The 22,561-nt window shown below is 44.3% G+C and overlaps 1 protein-coding gene across 1 annotated transcript in view; it reads left to right on the top strand.

The window, feature by feature from the left end:
- The window catches only part of LAMB4 (laminin subunit beta 4), a 198,192-nt gene that overhangs the window by 57,188 nt on the left and 118,443 nt on the right, over positions 1 to 22,561 (top strand). The window contains exons 6-12 of the mRNA XM_068273631.1: positions 123 to 311; positions 3,443 to 3,506; positions 10,681 to 10,895; positions 14,390 to 14,510; positions 15,923 to 16,111; positions 17,851 to 18,030; positions 20,607 to 20,716. Of these exons, the coding sequence (XP_068129732.1) occupies positions 123 to 311; positions 3,443 to 3,506; positions 10,681 to 10,895; positions 14,390 to 14,510; positions 15,923 to 16,111; positions 17,851 to 18,030; positions 20,607 to 20,716 (1,068 nt within the window). The remainder of the gene's footprint in view (positions 1 to 122; positions 312 to 3,442; positions 3,507 to 10,680; positions 10,896 to 14,389; positions 14,511 to 15,922; positions 16,112 to 17,850; positions 18,031 to 20,606; positions 20,717 to 22,561) is intronic.

The following is a 22,561-nucleotide window of genomic DNA, read 5'->3' as shown; positions in this document are numbered from 1 at the left end:
TAAAAATAGCATACGAGCAGCATTTCAAATAAGCCAAGTCACATCTTGCTACATCAGACCTGCATATTATCTGTGTTTTACATTTATCTGAAATGAAGTCCTCATTATTACATATTTTGTAGACATTCCGACCTGCTGCCATGCTAGTTGAGCGATCTCGGGACCTGGGGAGAACATGGAAAGTGATTAAATACTTTGCACAAGATTGTGAATCAGCTTTTCCTGATATCCCACAAGGGCATGGTAATGATATAGGTGAAGTTATCTGTGATTCTCGGTATTCTGACCTGGAACCGTCTACAGAAGGAGAGGTAATATCTCAGCTTAAAAAAAAAACCTGTCATTTTCAAATGCTGAAATTCTTTGCAGTGATTTAATTTGCCGCTGTATAAGCGAATAGCCTACACTAAAAATGTAACAAAAATGTTTTTATTATAGCAGTCACTGACCATATACAGTCAGTCATAAATAAATACTGTGGGATTGATTTATAGTGGATAACCTTTTCTCGGTTTGAAACCCAGCCAGGACACTACTCTGCACGGAGTTTGTATGTTCTTCTGTGTTTCTGTGGGTTTCCTCTGGGCACCCTGTTTTCAACCACATCCCCCAAAAAACCCAGATAAGTACATTGGCTACACTGTAGCCAAACTCTGGTGAAAAATAGCAGTGAGTGAGGTTAGTGTTAGGAGTAGGTGAGGATTGGTTAGTGTTAGGAATAGGTGGGGATTGGTTAGTGTTTTGAGTAGGTGGGGATTGGTTAGTGTTAGGAATAGGTGGGCATTGGTTAGTGTTTGGAGTGGGTGAGGATTGATTAGTGTTAGGAATAGGTGGGGATTGGTTAGTGTTAGGAGTAGGTGAAGGGTGGTTAGTGTTAGATACAGACAGATGATGGTTCAAATTAGAATTAGGGTACATTTGAGAGTTGTTGGTAAAATTACCAATATTCTACTATAAAGGATAGTTGAATATCCGAAAAACTACAGATATTCTACTACCTAAATATTTAGTGTCCATTTTACCACGCACTTTTTATGCATAGACGTTACTATGATAGGGATAGGATTGTGAGCCCCTCTAGGCACAGTTACTGACAATACTGTTTACTCTGTGAAACAGTATGAAAAATGTCCTATTCATTCAAAAAAATTTGGAAAAATCTTAGGATTTGTGTAAATAGATTGCATTATGAATACGAGGGGTACATTTTAAATAATGCATTTTAAATAATACAAATGATAAAAACAAAAGATTTATTGTCAGTAGTATTAACCATTGAGTTTCCAGAAGAGATTTTTTGTTAATTATAGTACATACAGTATACTTGCAAATAGTCCTATAGACTATTACCAAAACAATGACATGCAAATTAGGTCAATTTTAAATCTCAGTTAAGTCAGTATCTTGTAATGTGAGCTCATTCTCCTGCCAGGGAAAGAGTCCTTAGTCAAGTGGCCTATTTTAAGTTTTTCTAGATTTCTGTGGATCTTCAGGGAAGTCTGTAGGGATAGAATGGGATATACTTACCAGATTAGTAGTTTAAATTGCTAGCAGTTTATTTAATTTTCCCGCCCAACATAACAGCTGCTTGCTTGTATGAAAATCAAGCAGCAGCCTCTACCTGCAGACACTGATGCCTGCACAGCACTCAGAGCTTGTCAATTTAGTTGCACAAGGACACTGAGGAATCTGGCAGCACTACCCATGGTTTTACATATTTGTCTGCAAATGCTATTTAATGGACACTTGAAGCAATGGGAATAAGGAGGCTACCATCTCTGTTCCCTTTAAAAATGTTAGATAAATGTGCAAGACAGGTGGCTTGATTCGAGTCTGACTTAAAGAGACTATAAAGTCTAAAATGCACTTGGTGTTCATGCCATTCTTGTAAATAGTTATACTGACTTTGACGGTCCATTCAGTATAACTCATCCCTGAAGACTGTCTGTGTGGCCACGTCTGGTAGTTAGCCTTGCCCCCTTGAAGCAGAGTGCAGTGGCACTTTTGTGGCACTCTGTATCCCTGATACAAAGAGTGCCATGGTACTATTTGGCCAGGGGGCGAGAACCACTAGAGGTCACCAGCGCATGGAGGGTCTCTGTGGAGGAGTTATACTGAAAGGACTGCTGAAGTCAGTATACCTATTTACAGGAGTGGCGAACACACTAAGTGCATATTGCTGCAATGCGCCGATATAAAATATACAGGGTGTTGGATGGAAAAGTAATTCAAAATCAGGAAACATTTAAGGGGCACTACAGCGAAAAACTGTAAAATTTAAAATATGTGCAAACATATACAAATAAGAAGTACATTTTTTCTATTATAATGCTGTCACTTACAATAGGCAGTAAAAATCTGACCGAAGTGACAAGTTTTGGACTAGTCCATCTCTTCATAGGAGATTCTCAGCAAGGCTTTTATTCTTTATACAGATATTGCCTAAAAAGGATTTAAACAATAATGCTGGCCAGTTTCAATGCTCCCTACACAGTTTTTTGGCAGTTGGAAAGAGCAACTGCCATTCACTAAGTGCTTTTGAAAATAAATATATCCCTATAAAGAGATGGACTAGTCCAAAACCTGTCACTTCTGTCAGATTTCTACTACCTACTGTAAGTGACAGCAACATAGGAGAAAAGTAATTTATGTCTCATTTACTCTGGAAAAAAATGTACTTCTTATTTGTATATGTTTGCACATATTTTAAATTTTACAGTTTTTCGCTGTAGTGCCCCTTTAATGTAAGCAAAAATGTGAACCAGCAGCTGTAAACCTATTTGGAAATGACTTGTGCGAAATGCAAATCATATGCATGACCAGCAGCTATAAGCCTATTTATAAGGTGACCTGAGCCAAATGCAAATAATATGACAATATTATAACACCAGGTGCAAGTCTACCATATTGCATTCAACAAGAATAATAATGTGAACCAACAATTGTGACCTTATGTGTAAATGACCTGTGCAAAATGATGGCTCAGTCACCAACAATTAAGTTTTCTAAAATATTAGATACTTACCTCACCTCATTTGTTGAGAGCCCACAATAGTGTAGTATGTTATGGTCGGTGTTGTTGGGGAGTTCTTTACATTAAATAATACACACACAGGTGGGTTACCACTAAGGCAACCACTGCAGAGGAAGGTGGAGAGCTTAGACCCGACTTCTCTCGGGTTAAGAAGTAGCTTTTTGTAGATTGTAAAAAAGGGGGTAACACCCCTCCACCAAAGGTGGACGAAAATTGCACATAATATAATAAAACAGAGGCTCCAAAAAGAATAAAATATATTAAATAGTTTACAAATGGGATGTAGTGGTGGACTTACTTCTCCATTGAGGACTTGGTTTATCTAATTCAGGTAACAACTTTATTGTGTACTTTTGGTTACATGAGAACCTCAGTAGATAATATTCATGTTGTGTTTCTGCTTTGTAGGTGGTTTTAAAGACACTTGATCCCAGTTTTGATATTGATGATCCTTATGATCCGTACATACAAGGTAAAATGTATTTAAGACAAAAACTAAAATCGTTAAACATATACTGTACAGTATGAAATTTACATTAAGGGTCTATGTACTTGAGTGCTTATGATCATTTAACCATTCCTGCCACCTGGTCATGATTTTCACATCCAGGTGGCAGTTGCTGGGCTGTAGAGTTGGGCCGAACCTCCGATTTTAGGTTCGCGAACCGGGTTCGCGAACTTCCGCGGAAGGTTCGGTTCGCGTTAAAGTTCGCGAACCGCAATAGACTTCAATGGGGATGCGAACTTTGAAAAAAAAAAAATTATGCTGGCCACAAAAGTGATGGAAAAGATGTTTCAAGGGGTCTAACACCTGGAGGGGGGCATGGCGGAGTGGGATACACGCCAAAAGTCCCCGGGAAAAATCTGGATTTGACGCAAAGCAGCGTTTTAAGGGCAGAAATCACATTGAATGCTAAATGACAGGCCTAAAGTGCTTTAAAACATCTTGCATGTGTATACATCAATCAGGTAGTAATTAAGGTACTGCTTCACACTGACACACCAAACTCACTGTGTAACGCACCGCAAACAGCTGTTTGTGTAGTGACGGCCGTGCTGGACTGGTGCGCACCATGGCGAGAGTGCAGGTTTTGGTGGCTTTACAGCCCATATGGTCGCCTGGCTGATGTAGCTGAATGACAGAACAGTGACTGTCCAGCTGATCAAATTTGGTCTGACCACAATGAAGCAACGACCTTATTATCTTTTGTGTGCCCCCCGAGACACTCATCTAGGCGCCGGTCATTGCTTCATTGTGATACGCAAGCCCCTTCACCACGGCAAGGTAATGATCACGAAGGGGAATGGGCGCATGTACATGCCTTTTCTTTTGTTGTTGCAGCTGCCCGCAGTGCAGCCAGAAAAATTAGGCAGTCATGTACACGCACCAGAAAAATTATTACAGCAATCCGCCTGGAGTCCCGGACCCTGTTGGTGGTGGCGGAAAAGGTAGTCAAGCGGCCTGCAGGCAGACATGCTGTGTGGAGGGGACTGGGAGCGACTTAGTCTTCTTGGGGCAGGCCAGGCAGCCAGTCACACGGCGTGCAGGCAGAGATGCTGTGTGTGCGGGGACTGACTTAGTCTTGGGGCGAGCAGCAGCCCTCCGGGATCCATGCCTCATTCATTTTGATAAAGGTGAGGTACTTAACACTTTTGTGACTTAGGCGACTTCTCTTCTCAGTGACAATGCCTCCAGCTGCGCTGAAGGTCCTTTCTGACAGGACGCTTGCGGCAGGGCAGGAGAGAAGTTGGATGGCAAATTGGGACAGCTCTGGCCACAGGTCAAGCATGCGCACCCAATAGTTCAAGGGTTCCTCATCGCTGTTCACAGCAGTGTCTATATCCACACTTAAGGCCAGGTAGTCGGCTACCTGCCGTTCCAGGCGTTGGTGGAGGGTGGATCCGGAAGGGCTACGGCGAGGCGTTGGACTAAAGAACGTCCGCATGTCCGACATCACCATGAGATCGCTGGAGCGTCCTGTCTTTGACTGCGTGGACACGGGAGGAGGATTAGTGGCAGTGGTACCTTGCTGGCGTTGTGCTGTCACATCACCCTTAAAGGCATTGTAAAGCATAGTTGACAGCTGGTTCTGCATGTGCTGCATCCTTTCCACCTTCAGGTGAGTTGGTAACAGGTCCGCCACTTTGTGCCTGTACCGAGGGTCTAGTAGTGTGGCCACCCAGTACAGCTCATTCCCCTTGAGGTTTTTTATACGGGGTCCCTCAACAGGCAGGACAGCATAAAAGACGACATCTGCACAAAGTCGGATCCAGTACCCTCCATCTCCTCTTGCTTTTCCTCAGTGACGTCACGTAAGTCAACCTCCTCCCCCCATCCGCGAACAATACCACGGGAAGGTTGAGCAGCACAAGCCCCCGGCGACGGCTGCTGCGGGTGTTCTCCTGCCGCCGTCCCCTCCTCCTCCTCCTCCCCCAAAGAAACACCTTGCTCATCATCCTCTGAGTCTGACTCATCTTCTGCACACGACTTCTCTTCTTCCTCCTCCTCCCCCCTCTGTGCTGCCGCAGGTGTTGAGGAAACAGCTGGGTCTGATGAAAATTGGTCCCATGCCTGTTCCTGCTGTAACGGTTCCTGGTCACGCTCATTCGCAGCTTCATCCGCCACTCTACGCACAGCACGCTCCAAGAAGTAAGCGTAGGGAATTAAGTCGCTGATGGTGCCCTCACTGCGGCTCACCAGGTTGGTCACCTCCTCAAACGGCCGCATGAGCCTGCATGCATTTTTCATCAGTGTCCAGTTGTTGGGCCAGAACATCCCCATCTTCCCAGACTGTTTCATTCTACTGTAGTTGTAGAGGTAGTGGGTGACAGCTTTCTTCTGTTCTAGCAGGCGGGAGAACATGAGCAGGGTCGAATTCCAGCGAGTCGGGCTATCGCAAATGAGGCGTCTCACCGGCATGTTGTTTTTCCGCTGAATTTCCGCAAAGCGTGCCATGGCTGTGTAAGACGGCCTCAAATGCCCACAGACCTTCCTGGCCTGCTTCAGGACATCCGCTAAGCCAGGGTACTTTGCCACAAATCTTTGAACAACTAGATTCATGACATGTGCCGTGCAGGGTATGTGTGTCAGCTTCCCCATATGCAAAGCGGCAAGCAGATTGCTGCCGTTGTCGCACACCACGTTGCCTATCTCCAGGTGGTGCGGGGTAAGCCACTCATCCACCTATTTCTTAAGAGCAGCCAGGAGAGCTGCTCCAGTGTGACTCTCCGCTTTGAGACAAGACATGTCTAAGATGGCGTGACACCGTCGTACCTGGCATGCAGCATAGGCCCTGCGGAGCTGGGGCTGTGTAGCTGGAGAGGAGAACTGCCACTAAGCCAAGGAGGAGGAGGACAGCGAAGAGCATGTAGCAGGAGGAGAGGAGGTGGCAGGAGGCCTGCCTGCAAGCCGTGGAGGTGTCACAATTTGGTCCGCTGCGCCCTGCTTGCCATCGTTCACCACCAGGTTGACCCAATGGGCTGTGTACGTAATGTAGCGGCCCTGCCCGTGCTTGGCAGACCAGGCATCCGTGGTCAGGTGTACCCTTGACCCAACGCTCTTCGCAATAGATGACACCACTTGCCTCTCAACTTCACGGTGCAGTTGGGGTATGGCCTTTCTCGAAAAATAAGTGCGGCCTGGCATCTTCCACTGCGGTGTTCCGATGGCCACAAATTTACGGAAGGCCTCAGAGTCCACCAGCCGGTGTGGTAACAGCTGGCGAGCTAACAGTTCCGCCACGCCAGCTGTCAGACGCCAGGCAAGGGGGTGACTGGCCGAAATTGGCTTTTTCCGCTCAAACATTTCCTTCACGGACACCTGACTGCTGCTGTGGGCAGAGGAGCAGGAACCGCTCAAGGGCAGAGGCGGAGTGGAGGAGGGTGCCTGTGAAGGTGGAAGGGAGAAAGCGGCAGAAGCAGATGATGCACCTAAAGGAGGAAGAGGAGAAGGAGGGTGACTTTTCTTTTGTGTGCTGCTGCTGCTTTTGCTCAGGTGGCCATCCCATTGCTATTTGTGCCTTTTCTCCAGGTGGCTTCGTAAGGCACTTGTCCCTACGTGAGTATTGGCCTTTCCACGGCTCAATTTTTGTTGGCAGAGCGAACAGATGGCTTTGCTCCGATCTGAGGCACACACATTAAAAAATTTCCACACCGCTGAGCCACCCTGGGATGTGGGCACTATGGGGACCTCAGCAGCTGATGCTGAAGGGCAAGTTGGCTGACTGTACATAGGTGGCGATACATGGTGCCGGACACTGCCACCAGCTGTTTCTGACGAAGAGCTGCCCCAGCTTCTTTCAGCAACTTCTCTCCTCCTACTACTCTCTGACTCCCCCTCTGAACTGTCCCCCTCTTCATTTCCTCTATTGGGAACATACAGAGGATCCCTATCATCGTCATCATCGTAATCATCCTGCCCAGCTTCGCTTGCCTCAGACAAATCCAAACATGCACCATCAGTAGGTCCTTCATCCTCCTTACACGTTACATCCATAGTGTTGCCGCGTAACTCAGACATATGAGCTGGTGAAAATTCATCTGGCTGTAACAACAATGGCTGTGCATCAGTGATTTCAACACTAAATAATTCTTGCGAAGTGTCAAATGCAGCGGAAGTGGTGCTAGTAGTAGCGCTGGTGGCTGAGCAAGATGAGGTGTTCTGTGTCGCTAAATACTCAACCACGTCCTGACAATCTTGGGAGGTGATGGGACGTGCCTTATCCGAGCACTGTACTGTGGGCCAGGTCCACACGAAATTACATTTACACGACCTCGCGCAGACCTGCCGGGTGGCCTTCCTCTGGCTCTGGCACTACCTCTTCCTCTACCTGTTTTGTCCATATCGGGTATGCACGGAGTGGTATATCACACTGCGTGCACTCACGTAGGTAGGTGGGTTCACTTAACTGCACAGGTATGCGCACTGATGCGGTGGGTTCACTGAACACAACAGGTATGCAGTGGCGGGTTCACTGAACAGTACAGGTATGCAGTGGCGGGTTCACTGAACAGAACCGGTATACAGTAGCGGCTCCACTGAACAGAACAGGTATGCAGTGGCGGGTTCACTGAACAGTACAGGTATACAGTGGCGGGTTCACAGAACAGGTATGCAGTGGCAGGTTCACTGAACAGAACAGGTATGCAGTGGCGGGTTCACTGAACAGGTATACAGTGGCGTGTTCACTGAACAGAACAGGTATACAGTGGCGGGTCCACTGAACAGAACAGGTATGCAGTGGCGGGTTCACAGAACAGGTATGCAGTGGCAGGTTCACTGAACACAACAGGTATGCAGTGGCGGGTTCATTGAACAGTACAGGTATACAGTGGCGGGTTCACAGAACAGGTATGCAGTGGCAGGTTCACTGAACAGAACAGGTATGCAGTGGCGGGTTCACTGAACAGTACAGGTATACAGTGGTGGGTTCACAGAACAGGTATGCAGTGGCAGGTTCACTGAACAGAACAGGTATACAGTGGCGGGTTCACTGAACACAACAGGTATGCAGTGGCGGATTCACTGAACAGAACCGGTATACAGTAGTGGCTCCACTGAACAGAACAGGTATGCAGTGGCGGGTTCACTGAACAGTACAGGTATACAGTGGAGGGTTCACTGAACAGAACAGGTATGCAGTGGCGGGTTCACTGAACAGGTATGCAGTGGCAGGATCACTGAACAGAACAGGTATGCAGTGGCGGGTTCACTGAACAGGTATACAGTGGCGTGTTCACTGAACAGAACAGGTATACAGTGGCGGGTCCACTGAACAGAACAGGTATGCAGTGGCGGGTTCACAGAACAGGTATGCAGTGGCAGGTTCACTGAACACAACAGGTATGCAGTGGCGGGTTCACTGAACAGGTATACAGTGGCGGGTCCACTGAACAGAACAGGTATGCAGTTGCAGGTTTACTGAACACAACAGGTATGCAGTGGTGGGTTCACAGAACAGGTATGCAGTGGTGGGTTCACAGAACAGGTATGCAGTGGCGGGTTCACAGAACAGGTATGCAGTGGCAGGTTCACTGAACAGGTATGCAGTGGTGGGTTCACAGAACAGGTATGCAGTGTTGGGTTCACAGAACAGGTATGCAGTGGTGGGTTCACAGTACAGGTATGCAGTGGTGGGTTCACAGTACAGGTATGCAGTGGTGGGTTCACAGAACAGGTATGCAGTGGTGGGTTCACAGAACAGGTATGCAGTGTTGGGTTCACAGAACAGGTATGCAGCCAGGAACAAGCTAAGCCTAACTAATCTTTCCCTATGAGAGACAGTCTGCAGCAGCTCGCCCTACTCTCACTAATGCAGGCACACGAGTGACCGTAATGGCCGCCGCTGCCTGCCTTATATAAGGGGGGTGGGGCTCCAGGGGCTGGTGTAGCCTAATTGGCTACACTGGGCCTGCTGACTGTGATGTAGAGGGTCAAAGTTGACCCTCCATGTGCATTATGGGGCGAACCGAACTTCCGCAAAGGTTCGCCTGCGGGACGCGAACGCGAACCACGGAAGTTCGCATGGAACCGTTCGCAGGCGAACCGTTCGGCCCAACTCTACTGGGCTGCTGCCTGCTGCTGTGCGGATCGGACATGCACTGGCGCGCTCCTGTGCCGCCCCTGTTAGCCCAGAGATCAATTAATGGGAATATATTTCCCATTCATCGATCTAAGTCCCCGACAGAAAAAACGACGGCTTCTTATCTGAGGCCACGGTCTTTCTGAAAAAAGGAAGAAGTTTGGGGTCAAAAGGACAGATTCTGATCTAAGTGTCCTAAAAATTGTGAAAGGTAGTCTTATTCATCTATGTCAGAAAAAAAAAGCTTCTTTTGCTGTCTTATGTAAATATGTGCATTTGAGAATGGGGATGCGATACCCTACGCATGCCACAACAATGTAAAAAATGACAAACATTTGACCCTGCAGCAGAGTGCGCAGACAGGGTCATATGCAAAGCGCTGCCCCTTGTTCAGTGATGTACTCCCTGCTGGGCAGGAAATACGTCACTGGGATTCCCGTCGCTCCATCAATTACACTACGTGTGTCGCCCATAGACTTGCATTACAGCAGGTTCGGTGCGGTAAGCACAGTGCCTGTGGTAGATCGCTGCTGCCCTTGCATCCCCTCAACAGCTTCAGGTGCACCATAACATATTGAATTAAGTATGAAAGACTCCATTGCCTTTCATTGCATTAGCAGTACCATGTGGCAAATTAGGGCAATGCATCACAATTCAGGTTTACCCTGCAAGTGTGAAAGGGCTCATAAGGGAACCTGAACAGAGTAAAATGATTTAAAATAAACACATGATGAACATGCAAATGAACATTACATACAGTACTTACCTCGCTATACTAATAGCTAACATGGTACAATGCAAAATTGCTATTATGCTGTAGTAGAAAATGTAATTCTATTTTCCACTTCATTTTCTAACTTTAAAAAAGTCTATTTAAAGAACAAAACCTAAGGTTTCTGTTTTAGCACTGTATTTACTGTAATGTTCCAATGAATATTCAGACTTGCAACATTTAAATGTATCAGTAGCCTCTGCATGCAGATGTAAAATGGCATCTGCATCAAATGTCATTTATCATCATCAGATATTTTACTTTACAATCTATATCTTTATTTTTCCTGTTAGATATCATCACTCTAACTAACTTAAGGATCAACTTTACAAAACTTCACACGTTTGGAGACACACGTGGCAATGGATGGCATAGTGAGCCCCAAGAAAAGTATTACTATGCATTGTATGAAATCATAGTAAGAGGAAACTGCTTTTGTAATGGTCATGCCAGTCAATGTGTTCCTGTAAATAACATGAGAGGTGATGTGTTCAGTGAGCCAGGAATGGTAAGAAAAAGTTATTTTTCAGTGTGATGGCAGTTGCTATATCTCTGTTTGATGGTTGGATGTACTGCATGGGAGTACTTTATAGAAATTGGTAGTCAAATCAGCAGTCAAATCCAGCAATTTCCAAAATATCTGTTGAAAAGTATTTAAAGGGGCACTAGTGAGAGGAATGTTAAAGGCTCCCTTTTTTTTCTTTTAAACTATGCCAGTTCTCTGCCTGTCCTGTCTATGCTTTATCTCAAATACGTTCAGCCAATCCCATGTTGTGTACAAGATTCCTCTCATTTCTGAACCCAAAATCACATTAGAAATGTAAACAAATTCTAACCAAAGTCAGAGAAAATAATATTTTCAACAGTTCTTATCAGGCTGTCAAATCCACTACAGGACTAATCACAACAATGACCTAAGCTACCTTTGCAAAAATGGCTAACCTTGATTTAAGTCACGCCACATCAACTTAGTAGCCAATTTCCAGGATTTCTTTTTAACTAATCCATTGTGACCCCACCTAGTATATAAGTGTACCCTCCATCCCTCAAAATCACCTTGATACTTACCTACAGGAATCCTAACATCCATGGTGACTTGACCCTACCCTATGAGCTCACTGCCTCAAATGTCTTGGCATTAGTGATGGAATTGTGCTATTCTGTTTTCAACACTATACTTGGTTCACACTTCCTCCAATAGAGAAGAATAGAAGAGTGGTTGAGCGGCAGGTTGGCATTACTCCTTCTCACAACTTCCCACTCCCAGAAACCCCCCATGCTGCAATCCAGTAAGTTGCATGAGCAAATCACAGTCACACACACACACAACATTTTACCTGAATGAGAGGGAAGGTAATTTTCTATAGCATCCATGTTGCTCTTCCATTTGGCAGGAAATGGAAAAGTGATTGGATTGTTTGCATTTCCCCTACCAGACATGACTGCAAGAGGCCACTGCAATCATGATATCTTCATACTGGAAGTCTGGCATAGCATATTTGGCTCTGAAGTGCTGATTGTCCACTTGGAGTGGCACTGGAAGTTCTAAATCTTAAAAATAAAATATATGCCAGATTACAAGGCAGATATGAGGCTATAAGGTGAATCAACATACCAGCTGGATTTTTTCATACTTTGTCTGGACCAAAGCTCTAGCCTGTTTTCCAAAACTGCATGCATGTAGAGATGGCTCAAACCTCCGATTTTAGGTTCACAAACTTCCGCAAAAGTTCGGGTTCATGCGCACTTCGCGAACCGCAGTAGATTTCAATAGGGAGGTGAACTTTGAAAATTACAAACATTTATGTTGGCCCAAAAGTGATGGAAAAGATGTTTCAAGGGGTCTAACACCTGGAGGGGGGCATGGCGTAGTGGGATACATGCCAAAAGTCCCAGGGACAAATCAGGATTTGACGCACAGCAGCTTTTTAAGGGCAGAAATCACATTGCATGCTAAATTGGAGGCCTAAAGTGCTTTAAAACATCTTGCATGTGTATACATCAATCAGGTAGTGCAATTAGTGTACTGCTTCACACTGACAGACCAAACTCACTGTCTAACGCACCGCAAACAGCTGTTTGTGTAGTGACGGCTGCGCTGGACTGGTGCGCACCATGGCGAGAGTGCAGGCGATAGCGGTTTTCAAGCCCATATGGTCGCCAGGCTGTGGTAGCTCAATGACAGAACAACAGTGACTGTCCAGCTGATCGAATTTGGTCTGTCCACAATGAAGCAACGACCTTATTGTCTTGGGTGTGCCCCCCCCCCCCCAGACACTCGGCGGTCATTGCTTTATTGTGATATGCAAGCCCCTTCACAGCGGCAAGGTAACAATCACGAAGGGGAATTGACACATGTACATGCCTTTTGTTTTGTTGTTGCAGCTGCAGTGCAGCCAGAAAAAATAGGCTTGTTGGTGGTGGCGGAGAAGGCAGTCAAGCGGCCTGCAGGCAGAGATGCTGTGTGGGGACCAACTTAGTCTTGGGGCAGACAGTCACACAGCGTGCAGGCAGGCAGAGATGCTGTGTGTGAACAGGTATGCAGTGAATGGTTTTACGAATGTGCAGCTGTCACACACACAGGGACCGTGAACAGGTACAGTGACTGGTATATAACACTGTGTGCTTCTGTCATGCAGGTGCAGTAAACATGAACAGGTATGCAGTGATTGGTATTACAAATATGCAGCTGTCACACACACAGGTACCGTGAACAGGTGCAGTGACTGGTAAATAACACTGCGTGCTTCTGTCACGCAGGTGCAGTAAACAGGTATACAGTGATTGGGATTACAAATGTGCAGCTGCCTGAAAAGGTAGACACTGAATGTGCTGGGCCTGGCAGTGGCACAGTAGGAATTAGCAAGGGGCCAAGGGCCAGCTGTGACTGACTGACAGGGCTGTATATGCAAGTGTCAGTGGGACACACCAAAAAAAATGATCACAAGAACAACATTAGCTCTCAAAAGAGCTGTTGAGGGGTGCTTTTTAGCAATAAGTATCATCAAGGTGCAAGCTAACAAGCCTAACAAGAACCTAACCAAGCTTTCCCTATGTCTACAGCAGATGCCTCTCCCTTCTCTAATTACTGCAGCCACATGAGTGAGGGAAATGGCAGACGCTGCCTGCCTTTTATAAGGGGGGGGGGGCTCCAGGAGGGAGTGTAGTGCAGGCATGGGCAAACTCGGCCCTCCAGCTGTTACAGAACTACAAGTCCCACAATGCATTTGCCTTTATGAGTCATGACTGTGGCTGTCAGACTCCTGCAATGCATTGTGGGACTTGTAGTTCCTTAACAGCTGGAGGGCCAAGTTTGCCCATGCCTGGTGTAGCCTGATTGGCTACCATGTTTCTGCTGACAGTGATGTAGAGGGTCAAAGTTGACCCTAATGATGTAGTATAGGGGCGGGTCAAACTCACATATAGTTTGTGGTTCACCGCGAACCACCGAAGTTCGTGTGAATCAGTTCGTATGCGAACCGTTCGGGCCACCTCTACTTGCATGTGAGCTATCCAAGCCAGACCGTAAGGCCTTTAATGTTCCACTGCAAATTACATGTGCCTAGGTCTAATCTTGGCTGTCATACAGTGGACAGTGGACTCAGACAGCTATATTATGCTATTTTACTTTGGTCCAACAAACCATGCCCTGCACACTTATCCAGTAGAATTACCATTGATGGTTTCAATGCAAGTACATGACCATTTTACGCCCTGTGGGAACTACCTCTGCTTGTAAGACTTGTTGACTTTCAAGCAGTTTAACATCATGTTATTGAGATGTATCCCAAAGCTGTGGTGTTTGATTTAAGTATACTTGATACTGGCATTGTATGATGAAGGCATGGTATATCATTTGTGGGTACCATATAAAACAATGGACTTGAAGTGCCATATTGTATGACCTTATGCACAATAAGTGCATGTGTACATTTTCAAGTAATACATATTTCCATTTGCAGTTGCACAGAAATACTGAAGCAGTATAATTATTTTTTTAAGGTTCATGGCAAATGTGTCTGTCAGCATAACACAGATGGTCTAAACTGTGAAAAATGTAAAGAATTTTATAATGATGCACCATGGAGACCAGCAGTTGGCTTTGAAGACAATGCCTGTAAAAGTGAGTGCTGAATTACTACAATAAATCTTTTTTTCAAGTCTTATCCCAGGCTTTATGAAAACATGAGGCACAGCATCTTTTGTTATTACACCAAATGACAAACTCTGTGGTATTTATTTTGTGACAAACATTTATATTCCCAGTATAGGCTTTAAGTATTCTATGTTTCTCTGTACATTGGAAATCCAGAAGGTGAGAAACAGCTGGAACCAGGGGCGTATGAATAGCCATAGCAGTCATAGCAGCTGCTATGGGTCCCTGGAGCATAGGGGGCCCTGTGGGTACTTCATGTATTCACCATTAACTTTCTAGCATCTCCACCCTCTGACTTTGTATCAGTGCCCATGAACTATGTGCAGTGTTGATTGCATGTGAATGTAAATTGCCCAAATTAACTCATAGCCATATGGTAGGGTCAGGTGGCATTGCTAAGAGTGCCTACATCTTAGGGCGTGAAAGTTTTGCTATGGGGCCCGATGATCTCTAGCTATGCCGCTGGCTGGCACCATTGAATACTTTATTCACCAGTAAAGTTAAATGTGCAGTAGTACAATATTTGCTGTTAACACAATATACACAATGTGAGATAAGATACTTATCATTCTTGTGTCACTGGGTATAGGAAGTGGCAGTGAATGCCGGGGGTGCACAGCCTGACAATCAATTTGCTATAAACTTTGCTTCCTCTGAGGCTGAGGTGCTAGTGCCAGCTTTTTCTTTGCTTCTTGATTTTTATTTGAAGACTGTCTTCTAGCTTAGAGAACATTGAACATAATTGGGACTATCAAAAAGTACAGCCCTGCCTTATTCCATGATGGCATCAGTATCTGATTGATTTATCTGTGTACCTATCTATCCTTTGTGTATCTATGTATGTTTGGGGTTGAATCACAAAACTTATCTTATGAATTATTTCTTCTTGTCTCATTTAATTCATAAATGACCTGGCTTTAGCACGACTTCACTATCCTAAGGTAAGATTACCGTGCAGAGGCCGCACACAGCACTTCTACTAATGCTAACGACAGAGTAGCATGCATAGCACAATCAGCGATACCCTACAAATGCATGCATCACTTTTTTTGGGGGAAAAAACTGCCTAGTTATTTGGAGTTGGATCATTTTTTGGGGGGAAGGGGCGGGGGGAATGCTGTTTGATTATGTGTTTTTTTTATCCCTCTACTGGTACTGCAAGAGCTCAACCAGCCCTCCATCATGTAGTCTCAAAATAATTTGGCCCTCCATGTCCATGAAGTTGGACAGAACTGTTCTAGATAGTTGGCTGCATTAATATAGACATAACACTAATTGAAGAACTACTTTCAATATCTAGGATTGCATGGTCATAAAATGCATTATTCCTACAGGAAAACTGGAACTAAACAAGAAATCTGTGTACTTCTTTTTTGCAGAATGCAACTGTAATGGACACTCTGACAAGTGTCACTTTGACATGAACGTGTACCAGGCTAATAATGGCACTAGTGGAGGAGTATGTGAGGATTGCCAGCACAATACTGTAGGAAATCAGTGTGAATTCTGCAAGACATTTTTCTATCGTGATCCACTCCGAGATATTTCTGACCCAGACACATGTATTCGTAAGTTTTCTTTTTTGTATATATATACATAGAAACAATATCCTGATTTACAAAGATTTGTCCACACTAGGGAAGCCTTCGTCGGGCTTACATCCTGTTCGTTTGCAGGCTGGTGGTACAGACAGCTATATACATGCAACATCAAAAGGGAAAACAGATTTTTTTGAAGCATAAATTCATGTCATTGAGATGCCTTAAGTAAAACAGAACTTTTACTGATGGCTAACACGGTACAATACCGTACTGCGCATTATACCTTCTGAAACTGCAACCATCTGTATTAACCACCCTGGCGTTCTGATTAAATCGCCAGGGTGGCTGCGGGAGGGTTTTTTTCAAATAAAAAAAAAACTATTTCATGCAGCCAACTGAAAGTTGGCTGCATGAAAGCCCACTAGAGGGCGCTCCGGAGGCGATCTTCCGATCGCCTCCGGCGCCCAGAATAAACAAGGAAGGCCGCAATGAGCGGCCTTCCTTGTTTTGCTTATATCGTCGCCATAGCGACGAGCGGAGTGACGTCATCGACGTCAGCCGACGTCCTGACGTCAGCCGCCTCCGATCCAGCCCTTAGCGCTGGCCGGAACTTTTTGTTCCGGCTGCGCAGGGCTCAGGCGGCTAGGGGGGCCCTCTTTCGCCGCTGCTCGCGGCGAATCGCCGCAGAGCGGCGGCGATCAGGCAGCACACGCGGCTGGCAAAGTGCCGGCTGCGTGTGCTGCTTTTTATTTGATTAAAATCGGCCCAGCAGGGCCTGAGCGGCGACCTCCGGCGGTGTTGGACGAGCTCAGCTCGTCCAGACCGCTCAGGTGGTTAACATACTGCTGCAGTTTTTCCAGGACATCCTCAATGTTTTTATGTACTTGTATGCAACGGTAGTGGTACAAAAGCTAATTCACTAATATTTCTAGTACCTTCATTATGATTTGATATCAGCCAGGGAATAGTTTATCCTTTTCATCATCTAATTACAGATCCATTTTTAGAAATGTAGGCCCTGTTTGCAAGATCATTTTGTTCTTGCTTGCTTGCCACCTTCAAAAACCTTAGTTAATCAACAGCTTGATGTATTCAAACTTGTAAAAAAGATTTTACGCTTGATCATAGAGAAAAATCGTCTTACAAGTGATTTCGAATCATCTGGTACAAAACATAGATAATTATAGTATAATATCAATGTTTGCGGTCAATCACAAATTTAGATGGAAGCAAAATAAAAATGACTTTCATAGAAGCCCACCATTATTTGGAAATGAAGAAAAATGATATTGACAATGAAACCATTACAAGTTAATGAATGGATTGTGCAAAGGATTATGGTAAACTGAAGCTAAATGTGATGAGGAAATATAAATGACCAACATTTTCTCAACTAAAACTGAGCATATAGTATAGAAACCATTGCAATGGTTAGACTTTTTGGCATACTGTACATAACACCATAGAGACAGTGTACTGTATATCCATAATAGCGGTTTTATTCCCTAAATGAATTTAAATTACATATTTGAAATGTTTGGATTAGATGTTTCTAGATTGAAATCCAAAGAATGCACAACACTGCCAAATCTATTTTCTTATATCTTAGTAAAACAACTGTTTACTGAACTGTATCGTCATAAGATCGTAAGCTTACATGTTTTGCATGTTATTCATACTGATGGATTTCACAATAAACCATAGAAAATTAAATATGATGCAGATGTGTTTTAGTTATAAAATTGTTCTTTCTGCTTTTCTTGTAGCCTGTGATTGCGATCGAGATGGGACATTTGGTGGTGGACTATGTGAGGGTCATACAAACCGCAGACTCGGGATCATAGCAGGGACATGTTTATGCAAACAACATGTAGAAGGAATCCGCTGTGATCAGTGCAAACCAGGGTACTTTGGACTGAGTGCCACCTACATTTTAGGATGTAAATGTGAGTTAACTTTAAACATGAACTAGCATCTTCTATTTTATGGTAGTTTGGGAGGGGTGGAGGGGGTGGGGAAGCATTTATTGTCTTTTTATATGCAGATTTTCTTTAACTAAGAATATACTTGACCACACTAACAAGTTTGATTTTATACATTTATATAGTGTTGTCACATCTGCACAACACTTAATAAAGTACTCTGGGATATATTCACAGAACCTCAAACAATATATGTGAGCAGGCAACAGGTGTTGCAAGTAATAATACTGGTATATTCGCATAATGACCTTCATAGATTACATAAAGGCCAATAAACTGTATGGAAGCTCCCTGCAAACTTAAATTTACTGATGTTTTGTGAATGTACCCTATTGAGTAGTTCACATCAGTAATTGTCCATTAGTGAGGCACACAAACTCTTCTCACTGCCACAGTCTAGGGCTAGTTGGGAAGAAGTCAGTTAACCTACCGCCAGGCCTGGATTTACATCACAGGAGCCTATAGGCACAGATATCCTGGCACCCTTCTAGACTTCGCCCATCATGGACCTACAAACCCCTGCCGAAAGGCACCGCAAGTGTGCTGGCTGGCCCAGCCTTCACTTCTTTCTTACTTCCTTTGCCCATCATAGCCAGATCTATCCTTGGTATTAAGAAGTTAGGGTCAGGGGAATGCTGAGACCTGGGTGAGTAACCTCTCATTTATACTCTGCTTGGGAGTGAGCCGCCTTTCCATCATCAGGCGCCTGTACAGTGCTTCATGGTAAATCCGGCCCTGCCTGGCAGATGTTTTTTTTTTTGGGGGGGGGGGGGGGGAGGCTGTGGGAGAATAAACGTAACACCCAGAGGAAAGCCATGCAGACACTGAGGGAACATTTAAACTCAGTAAAGGGGTGTCCTGCGACCTGCGTATAGCACTGCAATACAAGAACACTTACAGCTTGGCTAACATGTTGCTCAGGTTTAAACACAGCACTGTGTTTTGTAAGTGTACATGAGCACATTTACCCAGGAAGAAAGCACGACTTGAGTACTGTAAGTACTCTAATTACTCTGGAGTATTCCATGCCCAGAACAGTTAGTTTTATGTGCTTTGCGTCCATTTTGGTGCCCATACATGGTACAATTTTTATTTTTTTTTCTATTAGAAAAATTTGTTCGATTATCCGTTAGATCGAAAAAAATCACATTGTTGTTTTCGAGGTACCATACATGAACGTCCGATTAGGCTGAAAATCCAGGGAAAATGATTGAATATGCCAAAAAATCTAATTGAGAAAAAATATAAAAATACAAAATAAAGTATTCGATCCAATGGTTTATTCAATCGGAAGTGGCATTTTTTTAAACTGGAATCTCTTTTTTTTCAGCTCGAACTGTATTTTCCTCAAATAGTTAACACAGACGGCAGTTGTAACTCAAAGCGTCTATTGAGCTGTATTTTTCCTCTGAGTGGTTCAATTTATTTTTTGCTAAGTTGATATTACCTCAGAGCAACTACGGTATATAGATGTCTTTTACCTCACAGTGTTGGGGGAGGGGGGGTTGTTGTGCTGAGGGAATTTTTTTACCACAGAGCGATTACAAATGGCTCTATTAACTAACAGGAAGAAGGCCAAAATTGCATTTGCATTGTACCTGTGGACTGTCCTTGATGAGGACAAACTTACTTTACTTTTGTAAAAATATATAATTATAATAAAATGATAATAATCATACACATACTTCAATATTTATTCCTTAATCTTGTTATGAAGACAATGCAAATAAAGATTACAGTATTTAAAACAATTCTTACAATTAGGATCTAAAAGATCTTTTCATACAATTTAACATATGTGATACAATTACAACACACAATCATCAACATTGTTCCAGCATGTCCGATCAGATTTTTCTCAAAACGACGGGATAATCGTTCTAAATTCTTGATCGAAAAAAAAAAAGATTATTTTCGACTTTCATTCGATCGTTTAGATTGAATAAACAGGAAAATCTAACGTTTTTATTGTACCGTGTATGGACACCATTAGAGGCTATACACAATACCTTTTTTTTTTCCATTTGTGTAAACCAGCTTGAAAAATGATTGTAACATTTCAATTCTTAGAAGCAGCAGAAGCAGCAGCAGCTTGTCAAAACAGTAAAACCTTGTAATCTTTTGAATTAATGCATGCGTTGGATCTGCTCTTTGTGTTATCCCCAATCATATTTCAAATTATACATATCTAATTATAATAATTGCATGCACCAATATACCCCCACCTGCTTCATGGTATCCTGTACTGGGAGGAATAATCATTAATCCCTTATGAAATATGAGAATTGCCTGTCTTTCTTACTGATAAATTTGTTTTGGAAGTATCTGTGTCACACACATGAAACAAGCATGAAGGCAGCGGTGTCAGAAATTCAGAGCACCAGATCCAAAAACTCATAGTGCAACATATCCTAGAGGTAAAGAATGAGCTTAATACCCAGGCTCAATGCATTTGGCACCTTCTACAGTATGTTTCTCTTAGGCAGGTTTCTATTTGATACATTTCTATATTTATGTAACTATTTAATAATTTTTTTCAGATTGTGGTTGCAATCCATTTGGATCTTTGCCATCATCTGTATGTGATGCTATTAGTGGGCAGTGCCAGTGTCAGAACTTTGCAACAGGCCAATACTGTGATGAGTGCATTGTGAGTATGGACATGATTACAACTGCTTTTTTTTTTTTTTAAATGTTTTATTTCACATCTGCTATCTTGTTATGAATATAGCAATAATCAACAGATTTAGAGTTTCACATTACAACCTAGGCAGAGACTCTTTCCTGTTCATGTTCGGTCTTTGGGTTGATAAAATGTGGTATGGTTATATACTTTTAACTCACAAAATAGATGCATGTTTCTGCCCATTGGGACGTGTAGAAAAAAATCTTCTATAATAAACCCCTGTGTCCCTGCGCCACGCTGTTCTGTGTACCTGGGTCCATGATTTTTGCTACTGCGCATGTGCGCAGCATGGACCCAGCCTCACAGAGACAGGAGGATGGGTACAGGGTCAGGGAGCTGAGCGGGCGTGTGAGCAGGAGGCCGGGTGTGTGGCGTGTAAGTGGGCATCCGGGTCTGCGGCAGGTGAGTGGGCGGCCGGGTCTGAGGCGGATGCTGGCGTGGTGGACGCACGCGGCGGTGGTTGGCGGGCACACGCACGGCGGGTGGCGGGCAAGCACGCGGCGAAAAACACAGACCTAGAGCCCGTTTTTAAACAGGCTTAGGTCCGCTAGTGTAACAATATTTAGGTTCAGCAGCTGTAATTATACCTGCTTGACCTCGGATGAGGATACAAGGTTTGTGTTAGCACAATGAGTTCACCTGTTAAATAATCAAATGTGTTTAAATATATGTGGAACGTGAAAACTGCCAGAAAAGTCAAACTGATTATAATAAATAATTAAACTCTTTGGGACCAAGGACGTTAGAGTTACTTCCTCTGTGTGGTGGTCTGTGGCTGATAGGACGTAAGTCTAATGCCCTTGAATTCCCCTTACTCCCAATGCGATCACATGCACCCGGTGGGGGAGAAGCTGACATCTCCCCTCACTGATCAAGAGCCATGGTAATTGGCTCCTGATCATGTTATCACTACAATCGCCGCCGATCATCGTGATCACTGAAGGGCAGCGGCTGAAGGAAGAAGAGGATTCACTCACCTTCCTGGTGTTCCCCCGAAGATCATCACTCCCCGTCCTCTCTGCCCGGCATCCATCCTCGCTCTGTCACTAAGCCAGGACCCAGAACTTAGTGGCAGTGCAAGGCTGCATTTAGGGGAGAGAGGAGGCGAGGAGAGCGCTCATTGCAGGACCCAGGGAGGTGAGTAATGGAGCCTGCCTGCGCTGGGGACACCTACCTAACCAGGGGACAACCATGCCTGATGATCTGTACAGGTAATACCTATTCCTGATGAGAAATGCAGTCAAGAGGACCATGATGACTCTGGACGAGCTGCAGAGATCTACAGCTCAGGTGGGAGACTCTGTCCATAGGACAACTATTAGTCGTGCACTGCACAAAGTTGGCCTTTATGGAAGAGTGGCAAGAAGAAAGCCATTGTTAAGCATTGAAAAGCATAAGAAGTCCCGTTTGCAGTTTGCCACAAGCCATGTGGGGGACACAGCAAACACGTGGAAGAAGATGCTCTGGTCAGATGAGAGCAAAAGGGAACTTTTTGGCCAAAATGTAAAACGCTATGTGTGGCGGAAAAATAACACTGCACTTCACTCTGAACACACCATCCCCACTGTCAAATACTGTGGTGGCAGCATCATACTCTGGGAGTGCTTCTCTTCAGCAGGGACAGGGAAGCTGGTCAGAGTTCATGGGAAGATGGATGGAGCCAAATACAGGGCAATCTTGGAAGAAAACCTATTGGAGTCTGCAAAAGACTTGAGACTTAACTTATTGAAAATGCATAAAGGTTTCCATATGACTACCACCAACACATGAAATGAGAAGAGTTTGTGTTGAGTGTGGCAGGAAGGTAGG

Source organism: Hyperolius riggenbachi, chromosome 3, assembly GCF_040937935.1.
Source record: "Hyperolius riggenbachi isolate aHypRig1 chromosome 3, aHypRig1.pri, whole genome shotgun sequence".
Classification (NCBI taxonomy): domain Eukaryota; kingdom Metazoa; phylum Chordata; class Amphibia; order Anura; family Hyperoliidae; genus Hyperolius; species Hyperolius riggenbachi.
The sequence above is the reverse complement of the archived record's forward strand: the minus strand, read 5'-3'. Positions and strand labels throughout refer to the sequence as shown.